Raw genomic sequence first — 17,964 nt, 5'->3', positions numbered from 1 at the left:
GTTTCACCAGTTTGTTCCCCAGTTCTCCCAGTCTAGCATTAGGTCTTCCAAACCCCCTGGTTCTTTAACCTGCATTCCTCCCAGGTACCCCAAAGCCTTTAAACCACTCAGTCAATAACTAGTTTTTAATTTTTTTTTACTTACACCTCCTACATAGCAGAAATAAAGTTACATAGCATTGGACCTGGGTACACACCCAGGTGTGTAAGTACTTGCATACAGTTCTCTTGGCCCATATCACCCATGCCCTGCCCACACCATGCCCCTTTATTCTCCAATATGAGATGGGCGTGCAGTGGCACATGCATGCGAATCTCCCCACTTTATTAAATCAGGTAGACACATGCATGTGCTAGATGCACTCTTTTCCTGATTTTGGTGCTCGTATCTTTTAAAATTCATCTCTAAATGCATTTATTGTATGCTTTTTGTACATAGTCTGCACTAAAACAAAAAACAAAAGAAAAAAAATGAAATATAAAGAAAAAATGAACAAAAGAAAAAGGAAACAAAAGAAATGAAATGAAATATTTTTGTATACATACCCCAAATATTGTTATTGCATCACATGCATGAATAAAAATGCTACTTTTCATATTATTTTTAAACATCTTTATCTCTGCTTTGTGAACAGGTTATATAGAACATTCAAGGACAGCAAATATTTATACATGCTGATGGAGGCCTGCCTGGGTGGAGAGCTTTGGACTATTCTCAGGGACAGGTATGAAATTTCAATTTTATAACATAACCTAATGTTATACAAAGTGAGGAAAGACAGTTTCAGTGTTTATGTTGATGCTTATTGAAACCTTTCTCATAATTGACATTCATCTGCATATTAGAAATATATTCAATTGGAAAGGCTGAATTGGTCAACTGTAACTACCTGATACATTGTCAAATAACTGCATAAGAGATTCCAACTGGTCTGTTTACTAATTTTGTGTCAAAATGCATTTTTCTTGGACTAACCCTCTCTAACTCAGTCTGTACTGCTCTATACTGCCATGCAGAGAATTCAGATTCAAATCCCCTGTCTGATGGGGCTGGTTTGACTAGATTTGTATTTGGACAATATATGATACAGTTTTATTGCCCATGTTTATATTAGGTCATCAGTTCTCTGATGTCAGTAAATGGCTGCCTCATATTCTCTTTATTATTCTCTTACCAGTCCCTATGTCTGAACAACGTTTTTTCAGTCAATTTGAGTTCGAAGCAAGATTATGAGAATGATGATAGAGAATTAATGGGGCAGTGTGCACATGTACAAGAGTGATGCCCTGGCCAATGCATATGAATAACTTTATTTATTTATAAACATTCATATTCAGCATGTAGAAAAATATTGTACTATGTGGATAAATATACTCCAATAGATGTATGGCATGAAGACAATCTTTTGAGTCTTAGGGCCTCATTTTCCAATATCGCATTGGATACCAAAAAGGGGGGTGTATCAGCTATGTGAAAGGCTGTTATTGCAAGTTGCACTATTAGCCCAATTTGGGCTACATTGTGGTTCATGGAGAGAGAGAGAGAGAGACTTGCTATAGTGCCTCCTCCCTAGACAGGTATTTGTATCCCTATGGGAGGCCCACCTAGTAACTCGAGGTGAGGGTTAAGTATTAGTTTAGGGGGTTAGGGGCCACTTTCACATTCAACGTGAGACGTACGAACAGAACAGTGGTCTCTTGTGAAGATTTGATGTCCTACGGAGTGAGGAAACTCACTCCAAGATGAGATTTGGGCAATGTTCTCTCAACCTAGCTTGATGGACTCTCTACCTGGGTACCGGCCTGTAACGCAAATGAAAGAGGTGTAGTTATTGTTTGCATTAGGAGCCGCGCTAACAGTGCGGCTGTTTCGCGGCATACGATAAATCCTCCCTACTTTACATTTGCTCTGCCCCAACTCCGCCCCCTGAATACGAAATAAAAAATTTGCATTTGCAAATCGCGTTAACTGCTGTTAGTGCGGTTTGCGGAATTATCACACGCGGTAACTCCTTGGAAAATGAGTCCCTTAAAGACTATGAAAAGAATTCCAAGATGGGATGAGCCACAGTTCCCTCCAACGAGCTGGTTGTTTTACATACTTTGTTTTATGGAAGGTCTTCCTGTCTAGGGGGCATTTATGCTAAATGCATTATTATTTTTGGAGATTACTTTGTATAACTTGCAAAAATTAGTGTATCCACTAAATCAGTAGGTAGAACTTTATTCACTAAAATAATAGTATGCATAATCCATGTTCAAAGGAATATGTTACAGGAAGCACAGTTCTATGAACACATCTGTGCTCTTTGCCTGCAGTTGTTTACATCTTCTTATTTACTAACTGGCCGAAAGTTAAACTGCTGAAGAGCCCAGGTGAACACATTCAACCTCCTTTCTTCCACCCATTGAACTCAATAACACATCAACTCCCCTGTCCTGGACCCCTGATCATAGTGGGCAACCAAATCACAAAATAAGTATTTACCTGGGTAAAATGGCCTGACTGAAAATTGCCCTCCTTCAATATGGCCGAAAATATGTGTCTTCCATAGCATGCAAACTTTTAGCCACTTTAAAAGGAAGTGTTTTTTGTTGGTATGTTTAGGTTGATGGAGAAATTAGCTTGTGCAGATGAGATTTCCAAAAGCGTGCATGCCATTTTGCCCTTGCTAGGCTAACTGAATGATTAACAGATGCTCATTTTCAAAGGAGAACAATATGAATTGTTTTCCTTAGAGAACTAGTTCAATATATGTAGTCTAAAATATCCATCAAACTTTGCAGACAGTGCAGGTTTTTGAAAATCGAACACTAAGTAAATAGCATTGCAATGACTACTAAGGTTTCTACCATGCTAATTCAATGTTCTGCAATGCACGTATATTCGATTTTACTGTTCCTACATATGTGCCTAATACCACTGGTTTTGGCTAACGTTGGGGGCCTAAGGGTCAATTTTCATAAAAGCAGACAGGCACATTTTAAAATGAGTGTGCATGCACCCATTCATGTGCATCAGCACATGAGTGGAGAAAGGCTGCAATTTTAAATCATGTGCGTACTTGCACGCCTATGTTTTAAAATACACCTCTCACATGTATGAGTTTAATCATAAGAAGTTGCTCGAGAATGTGTACTTCGCTTATCTTTTCTAGGACTTTGCCGGCTTTTATGCGCATATCTAGGTGGATTTTAAAATATGATTGCGCGAGGGACAACCCAGTTTTTCCAATTAGTCCACTAGTTTGCCCAGTTAATATTAAGGTCTTCATCCTGCATGCCCTCCAGACCACTCTCCCTATCCTGTAAGCCCTAAAACTCAAAATCTACTGACTTGCTGCTCATCTGGAGCAGCAGTAAAGTTACAGGGATAAGAAGTCAATGCATGTGGTGAACTCCAGTTTTAAAATATGGGGTTACATGAGTAACTGTTGGCCTCATCCCAGAATAGTTTGCTATTGCAGCACTTGGTTTTGGCTGGCAAAAATAGGCAGCTAGCATTGAAAATCAGTTGCCTAAGTTTCTCTCTCTTTTCTAACCTTCTGAACTGCTCATAATGAGGTAGATTTTCAAACATATGCGCGGGCATAAAAGGCGCGTGTGCTACCTGGCTCGCGCACATGTACCCCTGATTTTATAACATGTGGGGCAGATTTTCAAAGGGTTACATGCGTTAGATACGCGCGTAACCCCCGAAAAACTGCCCCTGTGTGCGCCGAGTCTATTTTGCATAGGCTTGGTGGCGCACGCAAGCCCTGGGACGCGCATATATCCCAGGGCTTCGAAAAAGGGGTGGGAAGGGGGCGGGTCCGTGGGCATGGTGGCAGTCTGGGGCGGGCCCAGGGGTGGTCCCGGGGGTCAGGGGACGGTCCGGAGGCATGGCAGAGGTTCGGGGGCGGTCCGGGGGCGGTCCTGAGTCCTCCGGCACAGAGGCCTGTGCCGGGAGATGGCGAGCCGGCGTGTGCAAGTTACTCCTGCCTCGGGCAGGTGTAACTTCGGAAATAAAAGGTAAGGGGCATTTAGTTAGGGCTGGGGGGTAGGCTAGATAGGGTAAGGGAGGGGAAGGTAGGGGGGATCGCAAAAAAAGTTCCCTCCAAGGCCGCTCCGATTTCGGAGCGGCCTTGGAGGGAACGGGGAAAGCCATCAGGGCTCCCCTTGGGCTCGGTGCTCGCAAGGTGCACAAGTGTGCACCCTCTTGCGCGCGCCGACCCCGGATTTTATAACATGCGCGAGGCTGCGCGCATGTTATAAAATCAGGTATAGATTTGTTTGCACCGTGTTGCCCGTGCATAAGTTTAAAAATCTGGCCCTGTGCGCACAAGCGTGCATATGTTTTAAAATCAGGGTTCTGCGCACACTGATGCCCTTGGGCTTCACACATTCCCTTTCCCCTAATCTGACCTTCCCCCCCCTTCCCCTAACCTGTATCCCCCAGCCCTATCCTAAACCCCCCAAATTTTATTTTACCTTTTGCGCTTGCCGGCACTCAATCCTCCAACACAGCGGCAAATGGCCACTGTGCTGGAGGCCTCTGGCCCTGCCCCTGGACCACCCCTTTTGTAAAGCCCCAAGACTTAAATGCGCCCTGGGGCTTTTTGCGTGTCACCAGGCCTTTATAAAATAGGCCCGGCGCGCGTAACCACCCCTACGCACATAAATCAACTGGATTTACGTGCATAGGGCTTTTAAAATCGGCCCCAATGTGAGGTGCTAAATTGAGACAAATCAGCGAGGTTGAGTTTTCAAAGCCTTTCCTCCCCAGTTAAGGCCTAACTTATATTTATCAAACTGCATCACACTCTGCATTGCTAGTAAGTAGAAACCCTCATAAACTGTAGTAGTCATGGTAAATAACATGAAATACCACACTTTACTGCTTGCCACACTACCTGATTCACTAAAGGATTTTCCCATAAACACAAAATGGGAGAAAAGGATTCTGGTCCATAATTTGATAAATATACTCCACTTAGCCAGCTAGATTCCTTTGAAAATGCCACTTTATGTAAAATGCTTTTAATACATAGGTCCCTAAGTAACAGATTTCCAAAGAACAGGCACCTTGAGTTTTCTCATTGTTTTTGGATGTGCACTGTATCCCTTTACCAATCCGTAAATGCAGATGTTTTGTGGGAGAACAAGTCCTAAAGATAAGGACAGTAACTTTCAAAGCAGCACACATGCACACATTTGCGTGCATATCTTGGCCCACCCCCAGGTACATGGGCATTTTATAACATATACATGACATTATAAAATAGCCTAGCTGCATGCACAAGTGCATGAAATTTTAAGTGTAGTGCATGCATGTGCATGCAAATGCCATTTCTACATGTAAATCGGGGGATTTTAAAAAGGGCATGCACCGATGTCATTCCCAGTTTTAGCAGTTTGTCCCCAGTTCACCCAGTTAAGAGATAGGTCCTCCAATCCCTCCTGGTTTGATAGCCCTCACTGCCTCCAGTTAGCCCCAATCCTTAAAACCCTGTAGATCTGCCCAGTTTTCTTTAAATTGTAACTTACATGTCATCCAGAGCAGAAGTAAGACTTACGTGGCAGAAGGTCTCAGCGCATGCTAGGTCACATCAGTATTTACTTGCAAATATTTGGTTCACGCTCAGGGGCGGATTCCGGGTAAAGATCGGCCCGGGGATTTTCCGCCCAGGCCGGCCCAGAAGATACCCCGTGGTCTGCCGAACGCAGCTCTGTTGTGGCCTCGCTCGGCAGACCACGTGACAGGAGCGACCGGCCCATAGGGGGATGCCCAATCCCCCGATAGGCCAATCCGCCCCTGTCAAACTCTGAAACAGCCATGCCCCACCTAGACCATGCCCACAGCTCGTCCCTTTTTGAAAGCTTTCCAGATGTGCGTGCTGCGGGAGATGTGTGCGTTTCTCGGCAGCTTTTAAAATCTTCTCGGCGCGAGCAAGCCCAACTTCTATGCAGGTATTCTAATTAATGCACGCTTCGGGCTTTTAAAATTCACCTCTAAATGTACTTCCAAACTTTAGATGGAAGAAACACATAAGAACATCATTTGTCCTGCCTATTGGTTTCCTCATGCTGCTTAGTAGCATGCCAAAACAAGCCTTCTTTTCAGTTAATTGCAAGACTTTTTTGGCACAGGAAAAATTCAGACTTTTGTAGTATTCTGTTGTAGCTCTTATAGTTTATTTGAGCTTTTGCAGGCAATCTATGTTATGCCATAAGTGTTACAAAGCAGGTTTATCAAACTGTAACCAATTGTCTTCTTCTTTCACGTACTGTGATTTTAAGTTCTGCTTGGTCAAGGAGTTTATGTATAATCACAATTACCATCATGGTAATCTACCTCTTCGTGCTGGTACTCTTCAGTTTGAACAATCAATTGCAAAACTGCGTAGCTCAGTTTCATTGGGATCCCAGAATATGGTAGCTTTACATGTTGAGCACCTTGAAGGTTTGTCTTTTTCAGGTGAAAGTCCAAAGGTAAACGGTAATCCATTGAATGTTTCATATGGACACACAGACCAGGAGAGTTAAAATGAGCTACAGGCTATGAAAGAGAAAATAAAATCAGTTTCAGAACTTACTTTGCAATGCTCCATTTAAGAAGTGAAATCAAATCTCAATGCAGGGCCTATTTAAGAAACTATTTTTTTTAAAATTTTTCTTCTTTTTCTCAAAACTATTAATTCAACAGCAAAGCAACACCAGGAGTAACTCAAAATGTGTATAAGTATGATATTTAATTATTTTTTGTCAGAAGCATTTTTAATTCTGCATATTTGTTTGGCTAAATACCAGTATGTATTCCTCTTTGCTGGAGATGCAGCAGCTTAAAAATTGTAAACTCTTCTTGTTAGTATTTCCAGTGAGAACAGTTTTCACATTAGTCTGTATAATCGAAACTACTCTAGCGTGGAAACTTATTTATAAGTTCCCAAAGCTTTAATAGCTGTAATAATACAGCAAATAGTTCATTTATTTATATGACATACATACTGGTAATCAACGTGCTGACAGTTATTTTCTCATGCTGTTTTGTATTGTCACTTCCATTTATGACAGTAACTTTTCATACGGCTGTTTCATCTAAGATGTCCATTCATGAACCAAGTGTTTGACTCTTTCCTCACAAATTTTGCTTTTAACTGCAGATTCAAAGTATTTAGGAGGGAAATTTTACAACTATGCAGGTAGAAGGTAAAATCTGCATGTGTTTTTTATGGGCAGATTTTACCCTGAATTTTCAGAGTGAAATTATGTGCATAAGTTCACTTTGAAAATTCCCATATAAGAGGACTGGTACATGCAGAAACTTATCCACACAAAGTTATCTATGCTTTTATCAAGGGCATAATATGAATAAGTAACCTTGCACACATACTTTTTAATATACAAAAGTATGTCTGTAAGTCTCAACACCACCTCCACAGAATGCTACTCCACAATTTACACACAAAATTGTACATGTACTGAGCCCCGGGCAGCTTTATAAGCACCATTTCCATGCATAAAACCATATTTTATGTGCCAAAATGGCTTTGAAAATTCAGTCCTTTACAATGAGTATTTATTTTTGTTGTCACGGTTGTTCAAAATGACATCTAATAAACTATATTGTAGACTTTGCTTTGAAAGACAATGCTTACCATGAGTTTGTCCAACTTCTAGACCACTAATTTTTGTGAGAATGGAATTTTGTAATAATGCAAATAATATTCACTTTGATCTTTAGTCAGCTGGGAAAAAGAGAGGAGAAACATTTGTGGATAATTAGTCTATCTAAAATGAATAAACTTCTTCCCAAACCAACCCCTAGATTCATCAAAATACTATAATAACACATGGATAACTCCCACAGTAAGAAAAAGGGATAGTATCGCAGGGTACAGTAAAGTTTTCACTCCCCACAACACTTCTATTTTGTAGCTCACAAAGGGTGGAGAAAGGGAGAGAGAGAGAAAACATATTTATAAGGCCTTCATAGTACTCAACAATTTATATCTCTATAGGAGGGCCAGCTAATAGCTCGAGGTGAGGTGCTGGTGATGGTTTAGGGTTTAGGGTTTATGGGCCAGTTTTGAGACGTACAAATAGTGCTACGAGCCAGTATAATGCAAAAACTATCAGGATTTCTTGTGTGCACTATGACAATAACTTTAAAACGGGCACTCGAGCCGTGAATATGGGCGCATAGCCAAATGCACTGCAATTTTATATTCAATGCATAGTTCATGCATGTTTAGAGATGTGATTCGGCTGAACCTTTTGGTTCGGCCTTCGTTATCGGCCCACTGCGGGAAATTTAATTTCCTGCGGTTTGGGTCCATTTTTTTTCGGCTGTCCCAATCCGAAAAAAAAACAAACCACCCCAACCCTTCAGATTTAATTTATTACAATCCCCCACTTGCCCGACCCCCCAAAAAAATTTGCCTAAAGTCCCTGGTGGTCCAGCGAGGGTCCCGGGAGCGATTTCCCACTCTCAGGCCGTTGGCTGCCAGTAAACAAAATGGCGCTGGTGGCCCTTTGCCCTTACCATGTGACAGGGGCTACCGGTGCCATTGGCCTGTCACATGGTAGGAGCAATGGATGGCCGGCGCCATCTTAAAAAATGGCGCGGCCATCCATTGACAGTAACTTTAAAACATTTGCCTGTGTACTCATAAAAACATGTATATGGACAAGTGGCAAGATGCACTGAAATTTTATATCTTGCACACAGGGACGTGCACATGTTATAAAATAGGCCTGGTAGGTACATGTATATGTGCTCTCTATTTTAAGCGTGTACCTGCACAGCAGGAAAATGTTGGCTTTTAGGCACACAAGTGAGGGAATTTTATAACATGCAGAAATAACCAGTTTCACCAGTTAGCCCACTACTTTACCCAGTCTATAGCTATATCCTTAATCCCCCCCCCCCCCCCCCCCCCGGTTCTTTAGCCTGTCCTTCCCCCAGTTGAGCCAGATCCCTCAGGCAGTTCATACAATGCTATAAATAGTTTATTTTGACGTACACCTCATCTGTAGCAGAAGTAATTTTGAGCTGAAATATACCAGACAGGTGCCCATATGCATCACACATATCTTTTGGCCCTGCCCCAGAATGCCTATGCCTCATTAACATACCACCCCTTTTTTCCACGATGTGAGAAATGTGCACATTGATACTTGTGCGCATATGTGACAGGTTTATAAAATCAGGTGGACAAGCACATATGCTAGATGCACGTATCACTTTGAAATATAACCTTTGGAGTAGATTTTATAAATTTACTCGCGCGTGTACTTTTGTTCGTGCACCAGGCGCGAACAAAAGTATGCTGGATTTTATAAGATACGTGCGTAGCTGCGCATATCTTATAAAATCCGGGGTCGGCGCGCGCAAGGGGGTGCACATTTGTGCAACCTGTGCCCGCCGAGCCTGGCGCGCGCTGCCTGTTCCCTCCGAGGCCGCTCCGAAATCGGAGCGGCCTCGGAGGGAACCTTCCTTCCACCTCCCCTCACCTTCCCCTCCCTTCCCCTACCTAACCGAACCCCCTGGCCCTATCTAAACCCCCCCCCACCCTTTGTTGGCAGATTTACGCCTGCCGAAAGCAGGTGTAAATCTGTGCGCGCCAGCGGGCTGCTGGCGCGCCATCACGCAATCCGGGGGCTGGTCCGGAGGCCTCGACCACGCCCCCGGGCTGGCATCACGCCCCCGACACACCTCCCGCCCCGCCCCGAAATTTGTGCCGCCCACCCGGCACGCCCCCTTAGCAAAGCCCCGGGACTTACGCGCGTCCCGGGGCTTGCGCGCGCCACCGAGCCTATGCAAAATAGGCTCGGCGTGCGCAGGGGGGGTTTGGGGTAGGTTTTCGGGGGGTTTGCACATATCTTACGCGCGTACCCCTTTGAAAATCTACCCCTTTATGTTTTGATACGTGCTCAGGGTTCACAACCTGTGTGGACACTCACATGCTCATAGCTTAGAAGGAACAGTGTGCAGAGAGCCAGGAGTATACGGCCTAGCCCACCAGGGACAGAGAAAATAGGGAACAAAATGCCACACACATCTTTGATGCAGCCTGCTGTTGAGCCATCTAGTGGAGATCCCAAAGGGTTTCTACTCTAGTACTTCAGAAACACACATGCAGCTACTTCAGAGATGATCTGGCACCATATTTTTGGCATTTCAGCTACATACAAGGTTCCAAGGAAGAGAGAGAGAGAGATTGAAATTTAGAACATTTTTATTTTTCCCATTATAGTGATATAGAATGAGGCACAGAGAGAATTTCCAATGCTCATGTTAGGGATCAGTGTCAGAGAAGAGTCTTAAACTTATATCCTAGGATCTCCAGACCAATAATTAAGTTCTTTAACTACAAGAACACACCCATTTTTATGCATACTTCCCTGTCCATTCTTTTCTATTTGCTGATAAAGAAAATTACTTGGGCAGAGTTAAATATGGCTGTTTTCTAGTTTTGGAACAACACAATGCCCAAACACTAACCCAGGGCTTCCCAAACCTGTCCTGGGGACCCCACAGCCAGTCGGGTTTTCAGAATATCCACAATGAATATGCATGAGAGAAAATTTGCATATACTGAGTCTCCGTGGTATGCAAATATATCTCATGCATATTCATTGTGGGTATCCTGAAAACCCAACTGGCTGTGAGGTCCCCAGGACAGGTTTGGGAAGCCTTGCACTAAACCATAAGTCCTGGAAAATCATCAAAAGTATCACAACACAAAAAAAAATTCTCCTGTATGATTGTTAATGACTCTCTGTATTTATATTTTAAGCTACATACATAATAGTCCTACAAATATAAATACAGAGAGTCATTAATTATGTGGGAACATTTTTTTTGTGTTGTGTTTACTAGTTTTACCAGCTTAAAAAAATTGTAAGACATGCATGCAGAAAAATAATATGGAAAGATTTTTTTTTTTAATTTTATCACCTGTCTGTGGCTTTCCATCAACAAACTTCATAAATCAATACTTCAGAAATACAACTTCTCCTCAGTACCCAATGTTGAATGTAATTTTCTGTACTTTGCAATGAATGTTAGTTATTCTTGTTTTAAACCTTTTAGATTGATTTGGTTTGCTGCTGCTTTTGTTTATCATAGAGGTTCTTTTGAAGATTCTACGACCAGATTTTACACAGCTTGTGTAGTAGAAGCTTTTGCCTATCTGCATTCCAAAGGAATCATTTATAGGGACCTCAAGCCAGAAAACCTCATTCTGGATCATCGAGGTTACGCTAAGCTGGTAAGTATTCATGATATTTTGCAAAGAAATACTTTGTTTTTCTATATATATTAACCATATCCCCAAAACCTTTAAAAACTCTGGTGGACTGGATTGGAATTTTAAGAGGTTTTTATTCCCAGCTATATTCTGAATGCCCTCCCACTCACAAGTGTAAGGTGCATAAAAACCATTATGCTAGACACAAGCTCCCAAAATCCCTAGTTTACTAGCCTCCCTTCTTCCCTGTTAGCCCAAACCTTTAAAACCCTGCCAATCTGTCTTTTTATCTTTATTTTATAACTTGCACGTGATCCATAGCAGAAGTAAAGTTATGTGACAGGGACCTTGGTACGCGCCTGTGCGCATAAGTATCTGCACGCTAGTTTCTTGTTAAAATCCGGGAATGCCCATGACCCACCACTTTTTTTTTTTACTTTTAGTTTGTGTGCGTAGCAGCAAGTACACATGTATCCAGCTGGCTTTTAAAATCTGCTTGGCACATGCCGGCTGACATATTTGCGCATCCCCTAATTGATACACGTGACAGGCTTTTAAAATTCACCTTTAAGCAATTAACAATTTTTAATAAAGATGAAAATGTGTGCGGTTGGATGCTCCTACATCCAAAATGAGGTGCACACATATGTGTGCCTAGGCGATTTTATAAGCTGTGCGCGTATGTTACAAAATCACTGTGTCCCTGAGTGTGCGCCAACACACATGCATCAATGTACACCCACACACCCCTTTGAAAGCTGCTGTCTTATTTTTTTGCCATTTTTGTTTCATTTAACTTTAAAAAGAATAGGGGTAGATTTTAAAAAGATACGCACACAGGTCCATGTGTGCGCACTACTTGGTGAGCGCATGTTATGTAATCGGCGGCGGCACACACAAGGGGGTTCAATTTTCTCTACATTCGCGCGGTGATGCATCGGGGCCTTCCACAGTTCCCTCCCACCTACCCTTACCTTCCTCCCCTTCTCCTCTCCACCCCACCCTCTAAAAATCATTTTTAAACTTTTTTACCTTTACCTTCATGGTCCGACCTGAAGTAACTTGCACACACCGGCAGCCAGCCAGCTTGTGAGGTTCCAGAACAGCGAACAATGGCGCTGTACCAGATCACCCCCTCCCCGTCCCTCCCCACCCAAAACACGTCCTATGACCCGCCCCTTCCAAGAGGCCCAGCACTTGAGTGCGTCCAGGCCTTTACACGCGTGGCCGGGCCTTAAGCGCACCGGGCAAATCCTCCAAGAGGCCCAGCCACGCACGTAAAGGCTGGGACACACTCAAGGGCCGGGCCTCTTGGAAGGGGCGGGCCATGCGTGTAAAGGCCGGGATTTACACGCAGAAGGCTTTAAAAATCTGCCCTATAATGTTTATGCTTTCCATAATAAAAAATGAATGTTTTGGCAATGATAATGTAAGGACATTTTTTAATTTCTACTTTGTTTTACTTGAAAATGCAAATATTGCACACCATTCCAAAGTTCTTGATTTCATTTATTTTATGTCATTTTTCTTCTTTTACAGGTTGATTTTGGATTTGCAAAGAAAATAGGATTTGGAAAGAAAACATGGACTTTTTGTGGGACTCCAGAATATGTAGCTCCAGAGATCATTCTGAACAAAGGTCATGATATTTCAGCAGACTATTGGTCACTGGGAATCTTAATGTATGAACTTCTGACTGGCAGGTATGGTCATTACAACTAAAAATCTGTTTAAAAAAAATAGAGAAGCCTAGTGGTTAGTGCAGTGGGCTATACAACCAGGGAGACTAGGGTTAAAATCCCACTATTGCTCCTTGTGATCTTGGGCAAGTCCATCAAACTAGGGCGAGAAAACATTGTAGAAATCTCATCTTTGTGTGTCTTTCCTTACTCCAAATGATGTCATATCTTCATTGAGGTATACTTGTGCTGTTCATATGTCACACTCTGCATGTAAAACTGGCCCTAAAACCCTACAACACCACCAAAACCTCACCTCGAGTTACTAGCTGGCCCTCCTATAGCAATATAAATAGTTGACTACTATGTGTGCCACCCCAGAGGCTCGCTCTCTCTTTCTCTCTCTATTCCACTTTGCTCCTCTTCCTCTCTCTCTCTCTCTCCCTGCCTCCCCTCTCCCATGCCCAAAAATAGGATTTGCAATATTTATTGTAAATTACATTACAGCTGTTTTGGGCGTATCACACAGCTTAATGCCTGCAAAAAAGATGTAGCTAATTCTGGTGTTAAAAGTATGTGATAGTGTGTATTGTGCTATTGAGCGCTGTGATAATGCCCCTCATTTTCATTAATTCTTCCCAAACCCCTCCCCAATCCCGCCCCTTTGAATAAATTTGCCAAATTTGCATTTGCTAGATTGTGAGCCCTCTGGTGACAGGAAAATAACTACAGTACCTGAATGTAATCTGCTTTGAAATGCCGAAAAGCGGAGTATAAATCAATATATATATATATATATATTATTTTGATTACAACTTTCAAAGCAATATGATTCAACAACTGCCTTGTGATATACTATACAAAATCATCTAGATGTGGTAGGAAAACTTTATTAATAGTGAATCTCATTGATATTCTTAGTAAGTCTTGGTATGGACAGGTTTCTAAATTATTCCTTTATTTTCAACTACTTTAATACAAAAATGTCATTTATTTATGTTGATACAAAACCATATTGCTTTTGGTCAAATATAAACATTATTTACCTTCTTTCATTTTAAATGGTCTCTTTTGTAGAAATATTATCTTAATTTTCATGACATTAAAATGGGTACTCATCTAGCTGGTTAAGAATAGAAGTATTGTAGTATTAAAAAATTACCATCATACCTATGGGATCTTCCTGCCTAACAAAGGCTTGATAACACTGCAATGCATCTGAATTGCTATCTGACTCAGACTAAAGAACACAGGATATAAGGAGTTTGTTCTGAATCTTAAAATGAACTAGTAATTTATAATTTGGAGATGTGGTATTTTTTAGGGATGTGAATCGTTTTTTGACGATTTAAAAAAATCGTCAGATATATTTTAAATCGTCAAAAATTGTTAGAGTTGCGATACAATAGAAATTCCCCCGATTTATCGTGAAAAATCGTAAATCAGGGGAGGGGGAGAGGGAGGGCGGGAAAACCGGCACACCAAAACAACCCTAAAACCCACCCCGACCCTTTAAAACAAATCCCCCACCCTCCCGAACCCCCCCAACATGTTTTAAATTACCTGGTGGTCCAGTGGGGGGGTCCCGGCGTGATCTCCAGCTCTCGGGCCATCGGCGCCATTTTGGCTGCCACTAATATAAATGGCACCAATGGCCCGATAAAAAAAAAACCCCACCCGACCCTTTAAAATTACCCCCTTAGCCTCCCCCACTCTCCCGACACCCCCCCAAAACTTTTTACACATACCTGGTGGTCCAGGGGGGCCGCGGGCAGCGATCTCCCATTCCCACGCTATCAGCTGCGCTAAAAAAAATGGCGCCGATGGCCCTTTGCCCTTACCATGTGACAGGGCAAAGGTAGCGCCGGCGCCATTTTGAATATTGGCAATACGGCCCGCGTGCAGGAGATCGCTCCCGGACCCCCGCTGGACACCCAGGGACTTTTGGCCAGCTTGGGGGGGCCTCCTGACCCTCACAAGACTTGCCAAAAGTCCAGCGCGGGTCCGGGAGCGACCTCCTGCACGTGGGCCGTATTGCCAGTATTCAAAATGGCGCCGGCGCTACCTTTGCCCTGTCACATGGTAAGGGCAAAGGGCCATCGGTGCCATTTTTTTTAGCGCAGCTGATAGCGTGGGAACGGGAGATCGCTGCCCGCGGCCCCCCTGGATCACCAGATATGTGTAAAAAGATTTTTTTTGGGGGGGTAGGGAGAATGGGGGAGGCTACGGGGGTAATTTTAAAAGATCGGGGTGGGGTTTTTTTATCGGCGCGGGCCTCACTAAAAAGAATTAGTGATGTGAATTGGAATCGGAACCGATTCCAATTCACATCTCGTAACGATCAGATTCCCCCCCCCTCCCCCAGCCGAACCCGATCGTTAAAACGATCGGGCACACGATTCACATCCTTAGTATTTTTGCCTTTATTGACACAGATAGGAGCTGATTGTTTCATTTGATTTAAAACAACATTGTTTCCTAGACACCTAGCTAAAATGTTATGAAAAACTATTTTCCAGATTTCTATCTTCTCACTATCGAAAAGTACTTGCTCCTCAAGCATCTGCCACTTTTTATGTTCAGGTCCTTTTTTGGGTTAGGTATAGGGATGTGTATTCATTGCTCCACTAGTTTCTGTGATACGCTCATATCTCATGAATGGTTAGTAGGCATGCAAAAATGATGATATGTGCATATGTGGGTGGCTACCTACATATGTGCATACCATCAGTTTTGTGCACCTGTTATCCATTCTTGTGATATACATGTACAGATGAAATGAATGATATGAATAAATCAACAAATACACATCCCTAGTTAGGTATGGGAGATGCAATTTGAAACCAAGTCAGTGGAGAGGGGATGAAAAAGATAAAAAAAAAAAAAAAAAGAAAAATGGAATATAAAATACAAAGGCCTTGGAATGGAAAATAGAGAACAAAATGAGAAAGGGAAAATAGATGACAATGGGAAATAGCTAGTGAGAGAAAAGACATGGTGGAGAAAGAAACAGATTGAAAAGTGACTGAGAAAGAAAAAAAGGAGAAAAGAAAGAATGGAAAGAAGAGATAAGAGGAAGAGAAAGGAATGGGAAAAAGAGGGGAACAGTGCGTAGGTTGGAACTTGGAGAGAACTGAATGATCATGAGAGAAAAGAGATGGCAGAGGTAGATAATCAGGTGATACAAGACAGAGAGAAAAGATGGTGAGAGAAGGAAGGAAAAATGAAGAGAAGGTGATTGAGATGAAAGCAAAGGACGAGAAGAAGACAAAGAAAGAAGGAGGAAACTAGTTTTAGAAACAAGAAATGGGGAAAGCAGAATGAGAATAAATGAATAATGAAAAAATTAGCAAGGAACAGAAAGAAAGGAATAAAGAGAAAACCAAAAGAAAGGAAAGGCTGAAAGACCACATAAAAGAAGTGCTAGGGAATTGAAAATGTTAATACAGAAGGTTGCAGTGCAAAAGAAAACCTAAACATGTTTGGACAATTAGCAGTATATATATTGAAGTACAATTAATTTTGATCAAGTTAACATGGCAGATTTACCAACATTATCATGTGAATAAATATAGGGGTAGATTTTAAAACCCTAGGGCGCGCAAATCCTGGGGTTTACGCATGTGGCTGGGACTTACGCGTGCCAGGCCAATTTTCAAACAGGCCTGGCCGTGCACATAAACCCCAGGGCTCGTGTAAGTGCCGGGGCTTTAAAATGGGGCGTTCTGGGGGGATGGAGCAGGGCAGTCCAGGGGGCAGGGCAGTCCAGGGGGTGGGGCGGGGCAGGGCTAGAAGCACCTGATACAGCGGCAATTTGCCGCTGTGCTGTGGGTTCATGCACCGGCAGGGTGCCGGCGCATGCAACTTGCTCCAGCTCCTTTGCAGGAGCAAAGGTAAAACAAAAAAAATAGGAGTAGTTAGGATAGGGATAGGGGAAGGGTAGGATAGGGGAAGTGGATGGGAGGTTAGGGTAGGGGGTTGGGAAGTTCCCTCCCAGTCCGTTCCTTAATTGGAGCGGACTGGGAGGGAACTGGGGAAGGCCCCAATGCGTTGCCATGCGATTTTGTAAAATTATACCCCCCCCCCCTTGCACACACCGACCCAGTATTTTATAACATGTGCGTGCCAGTGCCCACATGTTATAAAATTGTGCATCCATGTGTGCGTTCCGGGTAGCACGTGCACATGGACGTGCGCGTGTACTTTTGAAAATCTACCCCGTAATGAATAATATGTTACTATTTACATTTTGCATGTTAGTTTTACAGTGCCAGTGGAAGGGTGTCCAGCTGCCCTAGGCGATGATGATGTCACATGATCACTCTCTTTCTCTCTGTCTGTCTCTCTTTCTCCATGACAAACGACCCTATTTCCGCAAAGATATCCATACCCAGTCACGGAAACCGCCCTTCAGCTTCATGACTTACCTGCACCGCTTCTCCTCTCATCCATATTTTCAAAAATGCCGCCCTTATTGGATACTCTGCTACCCAACCCACTTCTGGTATCCTAGGCCACAGCTTATCCTGCCTAATGCTTTCATCAACACTGAGTTTTATTGTGTTAACAAATTCTGCTGTTCAGTTTGATCATCATAATTGGTACTCCTGGTCAAACAGCCTTCACTTGCCTTCCACTTAATTATTGGTCTGACCCAGTATGGCAACTTCTCATATTCTTATGTTCATACACTACTTGAAAATTTTGTTTTTGCAAATAAAATGCAGAACTTATCTGACTGTGGAGAGATTCTTCCAGATGATGAACACAACATTCCCTCTCCAATTTAACCCTAACACAGGTCTGTATTTCAAATTGAGAATCTGCATCAGGGAGTTCCTTATTGTATATTCGGCTGTGTCATAACCTCTTCATATTGTTGTCTCTTTTATTTAATAATTCCTTGAACAGTGTCTTCACATCTTTGGTGCTACCTGCACACACATATCCAGCTAAATTCAACTTATCTGGCTAAGTAGTGGCAAAGCTGCTACTTAGCTAGATACAGCTAAAAAATCATTCATTCATGCTCAGTTTCCCACGGACCGGGTC

General features: G+C 42.7%; 1 protein-coding gene across 4 annotated transcripts in view; it reads left to right on the top strand.

Moving 5' to 3' along the window:
• The window catches only part of PRKG1 (protein kinase cGMP-dependent 1), a 2,212,673-nt gene that overhangs the window by 2,171,048 nt on the left and 23,661 nt on the right, over positions 1-17,964 (top strand). For all 4 annotated transcript variants that reach the window (XM_029609782.1, XM_029609780.1, XM_029609783.1 and 1 more), the window contains exons 12-14: positions 635-724; positions 11,113-11,254; positions 12,773-12,936. In XM_029609782.1, coding sequence (XP_029465642.1) covers positions 635-724; positions 11,113-11,254; positions 12,773-12,936 — 396 coding nt within the window. The remainder of the gene's footprint in view (positions 1-634; positions 725-11,112; positions 11,255-12,772; positions 12,937-17,964) is intronic.

This window comes from Rhinatrema bivittatum, chromosome 7 (genome assembly GCF_901001135.1).
Source record: "Rhinatrema bivittatum chromosome 7, aRhiBiv1.1, whole genome shotgun sequence".
Classification (NCBI taxonomy): Eukaryota; Metazoa; Chordata; class Amphibia; order Gymnophiona; family Rhinatrematidae; genus Rhinatrema; species Rhinatrema bivittatum.
This window is presented reverse-complemented; position numbering and strand designations above follow the sequence as displayed.